General features: G+C 44.2%; 1 protein-coding gene across 1 annotated transcript; it reads right to left on the minus strand.

The window, feature by feature from the left end:
- Positions 1–7,440: 7,440 nt before the first annotated feature.
- LOC134601740 (acrosin-like) lies at positions 7,441–10,698 on the minus strand. Its single transcript, XM_063446243.1, is given in 4 exon segments — positions 7,441–7,689; positions 9,284–9,429; positions 9,549–9,807; positions 10,522–10,698. Coding segments are annotated over 4 exon segments (831 nt in total).
- Positions 10,699–11,256: the final 558 nt, after the last annotated feature.

An 11,256-nucleotide genomic window follows, 5' to 3' on the forward strand; every position in this document is an offset into this window, starting at 1 on the left:
CCCAGGAAACGACAGCGTTCTCTCCCTTTGAGCTGCTCTATGGATGCAAGGTACGGGGAACCCTGGAGCTTATGCGTGAGCACGGGGAGGGAGAGACCGAGAATGCTGGAGTCCCCATCATGCCATACGTGCTGGAGTTTCGGGACCGTATGGAGCAGTTAGCCAGATCAGTTCAGGCTAACCTCCAGACGGCCGGGAGGCGACAAAAAGTGTGGTATGACAGGGGGGCCCGGAAAATAAGTTTTTTTTTATAGGGCAAAAAGTCATGGTGCTTAAGCCGGTTAAGTCAGATAAATTACAGGCATCCTGGCAGGGTCCTTACCAAATAGTTGAGAAACGAGGGGACGCTACATATGTCATTGCTAGCTGCCATGATGAAAGCCTACGGAAAACCTTCAATGTAAATATGCTCAAGGAGTATCTTGAAAGACCGGAAGACGTGGCAGCCATATGTAACCCACTCACGAGGACCCTGACAACCTTTCCATACCGGATCTGTTAGAACGGAACCCCCATCCTGATTTACTGGAGCAAGTTCAGATAGACTTAACCCTGCAGAGAGGGAGCAGCTAAGTAGGTTACTGCAGGAAAAACGCTCTACCTTCTCTCAAGACCCTGGGTATACCAGCCTAACCACTCACCAAGTAGATACCCCGGGACAGCAGCCCCTAAGACAGGCTCCTTACCATATCCCAGAAGCGGTCCGGGCTGAGATGAAGAATGAGATAGATGAGATGAGATGCTCAAACTAGGGGTCATCGAGTCCTCCGACAGTCCTTGGGGATCCCCGGTAGTTTTGGTACCCAAGAAAGATGGTACTCTCAGGTTCTGTGTGGACTATCAGAAACTCAATGACAAGACTGTGACAGGCACCTACCCAATGCCCAGAGTAGATTAGCTACTCGATCGTATAGCCAGGGGAAATTACTTAACCACCATTGACCTCTGTAAAGGTTATTGGCAGATTCCCCTGGCCAGGGAAGCTTTTGTCACCCCGTTCGGCTTGTACCAATTTAAGGTCATGCCGTTCGGGATGAAAAATGCCCCAGCTACATTCCAGCGATTGGTGGATAGACTCCTTGATGGCTTTCAGGGTTTTGCCTGTGCATACTTGGATGACATAGCGATCCACAGTGAGTCCTGGGAGGAACACTTAGCTCACGTGGGAATGGTCCTGGATCAAATTCGGGCCGCCGGCCTGACTCTGAAGCCAGAGAAATTTAATTTTGGAATGGCAGAGGTTCAGTATCTGGGTCACCGGGTGGGGTGTGGAAAGCAGCGTCCAGAGCCGGCCAAGATAGAGGCAGTTGCGAACTGGCCCACACCCTGCACTAAGACCCAGGTCCTAGCCTTCCTGGGCACTGCTGGGATTTGTACAGGACTATAGCACCATCGCTAAACCCCTGACAGACCTGACGAAGAAAAACCTTCCCCGACAGGTCCTGTGGTCAGAGAAATGGTGGATCACACCCAATCCTGCGCTGACTAGGTCACATCTACAAGGAATCACCAATAGTCCCGGAAGCTCTGACAGAGCAAAAAAGTAGTAGTAGGGTGGATATGCCACAATTCTAACCCTAAAGGGGGATATATGGAAAGAGTGGTTTGGTAACTGAGAAAGGAGGCACTGAGGTAAACCTGGTGGGTGGATAACACCATGTGGGACCACATATACAAAATGCAATAATATATGCAATGTATGTAACCAAAGGAGAAGGAACAACCAAGTCACATCCTATGTGAAAATAATAGGGAATAGTGCTCAGAACAACAATACAGTAGTCAAATAATGATATCAGTACCACATACAGTCAGTACATTCATAAGTTATCTATAAATGGTAGACCTACCAGGGTTCCCTGAGAGACAAAAACAATCTCTGAGTGAAGGCAGAAAGATCCTGTAACAAGTGCTCCAAAATCCCTCATATTGAGACCCCCCCCCCAAAAAAAACGGTCACTTAGTTGCAGAATTTCCGTGAAAGCAAGGAGGTCACTGTATGTCGCTTAGCCAAAGGATTGCCACGTGGGGAAGGAAAAAAAGCCACAGGTGCAGAGCAAAGCAAAACTCTGACCTTGTGGTGAGGAGAAGCCGTGAGCATGCTTTGCAACCGAAATGTCCACCACGAGATAACAGTCAGAGTTTGAAAGGGCAACAGAGGGAAGCACAGAATGTGCGCTGAAACAGAAGGACGAGGCCCAAAGGTGTGTTAGAGAGAAAAAAAAGTAAAGAAAGAGGGTTTATAAGTTATAAGAAAAGAAAGAGCAGAAAGTACAAATCAAGGAAACAAGTACATATAGATAACAGAAAAAATTAATCTGAGAAATAAAGGGTCCAAAGGGGGAAAAATATCCAAGTTTCACAGACTAACCTGGGAGTCAGCAGCAAAGAAAAAGGATGTAGAAGGGGACTGTTTTGGTTTAAATGCATACTTCTTGTTTCTTGATTGTGTTTTCCATTTAACTCTTTGTTTAAATGATGAAGGTAAAAGGTAAAGGTAAAAAAAGGTAAAGCAAATACAATGAGAGAAAAAAGTATTTGATCCCCTGCTGATTTTGGACGTTTGCCCACTGACAAAGAAATCATCAGTCTATAATTTTATTTTTGGTAGGTGTATTTTAACAGTGAGCCACAGAAAAAACCCAAAAACAACCTCTTCCTCTTCCTACTGTTCTAGTCAGCAGCCAGGCAGACTATGAGATATAACACATAACTGATTACCATATGTTCACATCTCCCTACAATGGCTGGTTCATTGGAAGAGATACAGGCATAAGGAAAAATCTTGGTTGCTTCCTCTGATGTTCACACTCTCAGGCTCATTCCCTCTACTCATGCCAATCCCATCCTGATGGCCTCTGTCCAGTGGTTAATCATGAAGGTGGGTATGTAATGGACCCTGTGTGTCCTGTATGCAGATATATACCCAGGGCCGGACTGGCCCACCGGGATACCGGGAAATTTCACGGTGGGCCGCCGGCACCTGGGGCCGGGCAGACAGCTGGGTCTGCTGGCCGGCGGCCGCTGGCTGGGGAGGTCTGCTGGCGGCCGCAGGGGGAGCAGGCTCTTCTGTCTCTGCTCCCCCGCCCTCCACGCAGCTTAATGAGACCGGGGCCGGAATATGACGTCATATTCCGGCGCCGGTCTCTTGCTAGCGCGCGAGGGCGGGGGAGCAGAGACAGAAGAGCCTGCTCCCCCTGCGGCCGCCAGCAGACCTCCCCAGCCAGCGGCCGCCGGCCAGCAGACCTCCCCAGCCAGCGGCCGCCGGCCAGCAGACCTCCCCAGCCAGCGGCTGCCGGCCAGCAGACCTCCCCAGCCAGCGGCCGCCGGCCAGCAGACCTCCCCAGCCAGCGGCAGCCGGCCAGCAGACCTCCCCAGCCAGTGGCCGCCGGCCAGCAGACCTCCCCAGCCAGTGGCAGCCGGCCAGCAGACCTCCCCAGCCAGCGGCCGCCGGCCAGCAGACCTCCCCCAGCCAGCGGCCAGCAGAAGACCTCCCCCTGCGTCCACTAGCCCACCCAGCCGGTCACCAACAGGTAAAATATGTAATTCTGTCAGTGTCAGTGTGAGTGTATGTGTGTGTGTGTCTGTGTCATGGTGTGTGTGTATGTGTCATTGTGTGTGTGTGTGTCTGTGTCATTGTGTGTGTGTGTCATTGTGTGTGTGTCTGTGTCATTGTATGTGTGTGTGTGTGTCTGTGTCATGGTGTGTGTGTGTCTGTGTCATTGTGTGTCTGTCTCATGGTGTGTGTGTGTATGTGTGTTTGTGTCATGGTGTGTGTGTGTCTGTATCGTGTGTGTGTCTGTGTCATTGTGTGTGTCTGTGTCATTGTGTGTGTCTGTGTCATTGTGTGTGTCTGTGTCATTGTGTGTGTGTGTATGTGTCATTGTGTGTGTGTGTCTGTGTCATTGTGTGTGTCTGTGTCATTATGTGTGTGTCTGTGTCATTGTGTGTGTGTCTGTGTCATTGTGTGTGTCTGTGTCATTGTGTGTGTGTGTGTGTGTCTGTGGCATGGTGTGTGTGTCTGTGTCATGGTGTGTGTGTGTATGTGTGTTTGTGTCATGGTGTGTGTGTGTGTGTCTGTATCGTGTGTGTGTGTCTGTGTCATTGTGTGTGTCTGTGTCATTGTGTGTGTCTGTGTCATGGTGTGTGTGTCGGTGTCATTGTGTGTGTGTGTCATTATGTGTGTGTCTGTGTCATTGTGTGTGTGTCTGTGTCATTGTGTGTCTGTGTCATGGTGTATCTGTGTGTATTTAAAAAGTGTTTTTACTCACCTTTTTTTTTCTCCCCACGCCGTGCTGGTCTCCCCTCGACTGGCCCTGCCTCTATGGCTGAGATCATCAAGCATGATGATCTGAGCCAATCCAATGCTCTGCCATAGGATTGGCTGCAAAGGTGCTGCACACTGTGCAATCACGCTGTGCAGCACTGACACAGGAAGCACCTCTAGTGACTGTCTGAGTGACTGTCACTAGAGGTGTCACTAGGAAGCAATGTAAACACTGCATGTGAGTATGCGTAATGTATTATTAAATTAAAAGGAACAATATTATAAAAAATATATATATATATATATATATATATATATATATATATTACTCAACCATCTGGGGTGGCAAGACATTGCCTTACATATTACATACGGCAATATATGGGGCAATGACTTATGGGGCTGGCATAGATTATTTTTTTCCAGGGCTGCTTTGTATCCCCAGTCCGGCCCTGTATATACCCGTATTGATGCTGTGCATAATTCTGGTGTCCTTTTCTAGAAACACAGTTTAGGGACTGCACACGCTCAATTAGATGTATATCAGTCCATGGTGCCTTTCAGACTGTGGTGAAAACATTCCCATTTAATAGATGGGACTATTAAGCACAAACAGAAAAGCTCTAGCTCAGAGCCAAAATGTTGCCTACTACATTGACCTAATAAAGTCTGTATTTGGATGATTTCTGTGTGTGCCCACTCTACCTTGCATTTTTTTTAATGCTGCAGCAGGCCATGCCATTCCAGCGACATAAGTCTCATACATATGGAACCTGTGGGAACAGATGTGGGGTTATTTAAGACCACTCTATCCACTCCTCTTTGACCTGTCGTCATGTCAGTTATCCAAGAGTGCATGTAACTTGGCTTTGTATCTGACCACTCTGACCCCTGCAATCCCTGACTTTGGCTCTGCTTAATCATTTTTGCCACTTTGCACTCCTTGACCTCAGTCTGTCTTTGTTTACATATTGTCTGTTTTGCTTGCAGACTGTATTCTATACTTTCAAACATTAAGCCTAGCCGCCCTAAAATTCAGTAATATGTGTTCCTGTAGAGTATAGGATACCCGATGCTTTTTAGTTAGCATGTTAGATTTCCTGCCTGCACAGGAGCCCTATTGTGCAATGTGGTTTGGCTAGGGAGATATACACTGATCGGCCACAATATTAAAACCACCTACCTAATATTGTATAGTTCCCCCTCGTGCTGACAAAACAGCTGTGATGTGCTGAAGCATGACTCCACAAGACCTCTGAACATTTACTGTGGTATCTGGCACCAAGACATTTGCAGCAGATCCTTTAAGTCCTGCAAGTTGCAGGGTGAGGCCTCGAGGGATTGGATTTGTTGCTCCAGTACATCCCACAGATTCTAAATCGGGTTGAAATATGGGGTATTTGGAGCCCAATACAATTCCTGAACATGCCACTGCCCTCAGGTAACACTGTTGTACGTGGTCTGCAACAATCTCTAGGTATGTGTCAAAATAACATCCACATAAATGCCAGAACCCAAGGTTATCCCAGCAGAACATTGCTCAGAGCATAACATGGCCTCCGCCAGCCTGCCTTCTTCCCATAGTGCATCTTGCTGCTATCTCTTCCCCAGGTTTATGACGGACACGCACCTAGCCATCCACCTGATCTAAAAGAAAATGTGATTTATGAGACCAGGCAACCTTCTTCCATTACTCCATGGTTCAGTTCTGATGCTCACGTACCTACTGAAGGCTTTTAGCTGTGTACAATATGAGCACTCTGTCCAGTCTGCAGCTACACAGCAGAATATGCAGCAAATTGCGATGCACTGTGTGTTCTGACACCTTTTTATTTTAGCAATTTGAGCTACAGTAGCTCTTATGTGTGATTGGATCAGACCGGCTAGTCTTAGCTCCCCACTGGAATCAATGACCAGTGGGCGTCCATGATCCTGACACAGGTTCACCAGTTGCCTTTCCTTGCACCACTTTTGGTAGGTACTAACCACTGCATACTGGGAACACCTCACAAGACTTGCCGTGTTTGAGATGCTCAGACCCAATCATCTAGCCATTACTATTTGACACTTGACAAAGTCACTCAGATCTTTTCGCATACCCATTTTTTTCTGCTTTCAACAAATGTAATTGAAGAACTGACTATTTACTTGCTGTCCAATATATACCACCCATTGGAAGGTGCCATTGTAACAATATATTCAATGTTATTCCCTTTACCTGTCAGCGGTTTTAATGTTGTGGCTAATCAGTGTATATGTCTCCCTTAACCAAAGCATTACCAGATTGTGCTGCTTTGCTCCTGCCCCATTCTCCACAGCATGAAGAAAGTCACGTGGGATTGAACAATGGCTCGTCCCCACTACATGCAGGGAACTCAGCCTCCTGCTGCATCAAAGTAATAAACTGGAGAATGTCTGAAACCACAATGTAGTTAATATTTTTGATGGAGTATGGAGTTAGTGGCAGTGTGTTTACCTAAATGTGTGTTTGTGGCAGTGTGTGGTAGAATGTGGCAAATTGTATTTTTGTTTGGACCTGTGTATCTATGGTTTTGTATGTATGGGTGTGAGTGCACGTGTGCCTGGTAGTATGGTCCAGATAACAATGGTTTCCTAATGACCCTCAAATAATTGATTTAGGCCTTGGCAACTTATGCAGGTTTTATGCTCTTGATTCAGAGAAAGAACTACTTTGACAAAGCATACTAGCACAACTGTTTTCTTTATTGCCTTGCTGTAGAATGCAGAAAATAGGGTTTCCTTTTTTTGAAGGCAAAATTGTGTCCAGTGCCCTTCTTTTGTTTATTGGATTCTACTTGTGATTACACAATGTAAGAATGTTTTTCACAGTAAGAATACCCCATTTTGGAAAGATTGGCTTTAAATATAAAATAACAATTTTACCACAAATTAATAGCATAAAATGATTATGCCTCCTGTCACAGAACATTTCCTTAAACCCAAATTATGTTTTGTATTTATATTTCTGTGTTTTATAATGCATCCAAATGAACGCACGCAATGTACAATAAATAGTATATTTATTTACTTCATTTGCCACATGTCCTCTCTGTAGATAGACCAAACAATTATATATGTGCCATGTCAGCTCTGGATTTTAAAGGAAGTTTGTGCTAGGTGTGCAATGTGCTCCTCTGCTACATGGTTGAGTTTCATGGAGCCCAAGATGAACCTGCTTTTTTGTGTGGAGCTTTCTTTTTATGAGATGATTTACCATGCGTCCTTTTCACGCTTGAAGATTTGCCAAGTTTTCTCGTGATCCAGTCCAAGCAGTACTTAGTATTGGTGTATACTCCTGGTTTTTGTGCATTGGCACAACCCTGACCCCAGCTTGTTATACCAATTACATAATATGTACTACTTTGTTCATCCTTACACATAAGCGGTCCCCCACTGTCACCCTGCAAGAAGTGATATAGAGAATATTAAAAAATCCTGACTACTTGGAAGGTCCATGTTCTCAATAAATGTAATTTAACCATTAACATCTTACATTGCCTACTCCAACTTGGAAAGGTAATCAAGTCATACAATGCCTCATATGATTAACAAGAATCAAATGGAATGGGTTGCAAAAATAAGAGAGATTATTTTTTTTTGTCAATTCCTGTCCATCCCAATTTAATGCTGGACTCAGCAAAGGTGCTGGACCACTATCCTCTCTCGCCTTGACTACTGTAATCTGCTTCTCAGTGGTCTTATATGTTCTCAACTTGCCCCGTTAAAGTCTATAATGAATGCAGTGGTGAGGCTCATCTTCCTGTCTTACTTGCCACTTACCACTTAGTCCTTACTTGCCTACTAGGTCAGTATTTTTTTCTGCCCCTATAGTCACGTTCTTTTCATCTTCCTGTCTGCCCGCACCTACCATACCTCCCCTTTCTGTCAGTCCCTAATACACAAGTCTTTCTCGACTAGGTCCATATGCTCTGCCCAAGACTATGTCTATCTTCTGTTCGCACTCCCACTTCTAATGCGCACCTTTAGGACTTCTCTAGAGCTACACCATTCCTATGGAACTCTCTTCCATTTTCCTTTAGACTCTCACCCAGTCTCCACTCCTTCAAAAAATTACTGAAAACGTCTTCAGGAAGCATATCAATTAAACTGCTAATAGCTTTCCCTCCCCGCACCTTGATTCCTTTCCTGCAACTGTCATAAAAATAATGTAAAAATTGTGAAAACTATTCTAGCAACCTATTTTTCTACCCTTACCTTTTGTGTCACTATACCCCACTCCCTATAGTATGCAAGCTCATTGAGCAGGGCCTTCAACCCCCTCGGTTCCTGTGCGTCCAACTCGTCTGGTTACAAATACGTGTCTGTTAGTCCACACATTGTACAGCGCTGTGGAATTTGTTGGTGATTTAAAAATAATAATAATATCGGAAGAAGAAAGTAAGTGGGAGAATCCAGCAGTGGAAAGTAGAAATTATGGGAAGCTACTCTCATGAAAAATTTGTATAGATGAAAGAGAATTAGTTTGCAGAAAAATATTAATTCTTAGATGAGCTCCTATCTAGCTCAAAACTGGAACAAAATGTTAATCTCTAATAAGAAAGGTCTATTCAACACATGCCTGTTCCTCTTCAGGAAGAAGTGTTTAACATAGAACATAGAAACACAGAATGTGACGGCAGATAAGAACCATTCGGCCCATCTAGTCTGCATAATGTTCTAAATACTTTCATTATTCCCTGCCCTTATATTATACTTAGGATAGTATAAATACAGTTTAAATACAAAACACTCTGATCCCACCTTTAAAGGGGGCAATCATTCCTGCATTCATAAGATGATAATGTTTGAAAAAATGAATTTTATCTGAGATACAAAATGTACAATCTTTATCAACATCAGTGAACAAAGATTGGAAATGTAAAATTTAGCATTTTGGGACAATATGTAGATTCTTACCAAAAACAAAAAAAATACACATATAATTAACCAACACATTCCACTGGACAGAGGACAACATTTATCTAGTTTTCTTACCTGACAACTGTCAATGCCTCCCTCCTCATACCCTGCACACAAGTTAAAGTTTTTGATTGCGCCATCATACCAACGAGAACTGTTACATGTGTCTAAGTCAATCTGATTTACTTTGGCCTCCTGTAGAATATCTGCTGTCTGTATAGCTGTCAAGATGGAAAAAGCAAGTATCTGATTACAATCAGTAGCAGACAGTACAGCAGTGAACATTTGAGTTTTACTAGGTCTCCATAAATACCTTGGGAAAGTTAGATTAGTTACTTACAATTCTCCTGAGTGATTCCCCAGCCACTTATATAGCATGGGTGTAAGGTGCTGATATCCACAGTGCTACTTGGCAGGCAGGCAGGCTGGACAAAGTCAGTGTATTTAACTGGTTTGTTAAGTTCTATCAGAGCCAGGTCATAAGCCTCTGTGCGTGGATTGTACTTCTCATGCTGCACATAGCACTGGATTGATCGAATTTGAACTTCATCTTCTATGAGTTCTGAAAGCATATAACCTCCCAGAATAATTCTCCATTTGTGTACAAGGCTGAGAAATTGATGAAAAAAGAGCAAATCACAATCACAAGAAGTGTTTATTTATGAAAACATTTACAGTTGTGTTCTCCTTGTTCTTCCAAAAGATTGGTCACAGAATTTTAGATTAACACAGCGATCTAAAATAAATGTAATTTAGTCCAATACGTAGCTGAATAAGTGCATCTATATCAAATAGGTTTGCATCACGCTAACTCACAACATGAGTTCGCAATTATGCTTCTCTGATACTGTGACATAATTATGTCAGTAAAATGGACGCTACAGTCTCAGATGCATTCATCCCTTAAAAGAAGCAAGCTATTATCTAAGAAATAGGGCTGTCAACATGTCTTTTGTTGGAACACAAGTATATTTTTTCCCAAGGTTCTTTATACAAACTTACATTCTTGCCCACCTGCTCAATACAAGCGCATGGGCATAAAGCTGAAGATTATGATAGGTCTGATATTATATAATTTAGTATATATAATAACAAAGATGGAAAGGATAGTGAATGGAAACACAGGAGCAGAAGTTGTCTGTCTCTATACTAATATCACCTTACGATTTGCCCCATCTCTTAATATTTCCCATCATTGTATTTTTTGTCTGCATGTTAATAGTAGTTAGTGTGCACGGCTATATATACAATCTTTAATCATTGCTATGTATTATTCATTATATCAATTAGTCCTTACCTTCTATCCTTTCTCCTCTGATCTTTTCTTACCTTTTCATGGTTTTGAAGCAATGAGCTGCAGTCAGGACCCAATGTTGATTCACTAATACACCTCCACAAGAGTGACGATGAGCGCTTTTGGAGGGAACTTGAATGCTTACCAACCATGGCCACGCCCCAGGCTGGGCATCTACTCCGCCCACAATGCGCATACCACCATAATCTGGTATTAAAGGACGTTTACCACAGACTGGAAGAGAGGTAAGACAGTGAAACTAACAGAGGGGAATAACAAGCCTTTACAACTATAGCTAAAATGTCTCCAACCTCCAAAATCCTCATACAGTGCATTCAACATAAACGTCTTCTGCCAGGAAAGCTGCATTTTTATTAATATATTATTAATCACTTAATGACCACATTATAATCTATGCCACCATGCAGTGCAGGACTTTAATGCCCAGTGAAGGTTAAATCCCTGCTGGCACCAAAGACACTTTGAGGGCCCATCGGTGTCAGGATCCCACGGGCGGCTGCGAGGGGAGGCTGCAGTCCACTCGCGGCACTCACCCTCCAGACGTCCGTGGTCCCCTCCCTGGCGTGCGCTCGGCGGGCGGCATCCTCCCAGCCACGGATGTCGCCCGCACCTTCCTCTATGTCCCCCAGCGGCAGCATGCATGACGCTGCACGCTGGGAGACCGCCCATTTTACTAAACGCCGGGGGATGCCTCAATCACAGTGGGAGGTCTAGATATCTCCCACGTGTGATT

This window comes from Pelobates fuscus, chromosome 3, assembly GCF_036172605.1.
Source record: "Pelobates fuscus isolate aPelFus1 chromosome 3, aPelFus1.pri, whole genome shotgun sequence".
Classification (NCBI taxonomy): domain Eukaryota; kingdom Metazoa; phylum Chordata; class Amphibia; order Anura; family Pelobatidae; genus Pelobates; species Pelobates fuscus.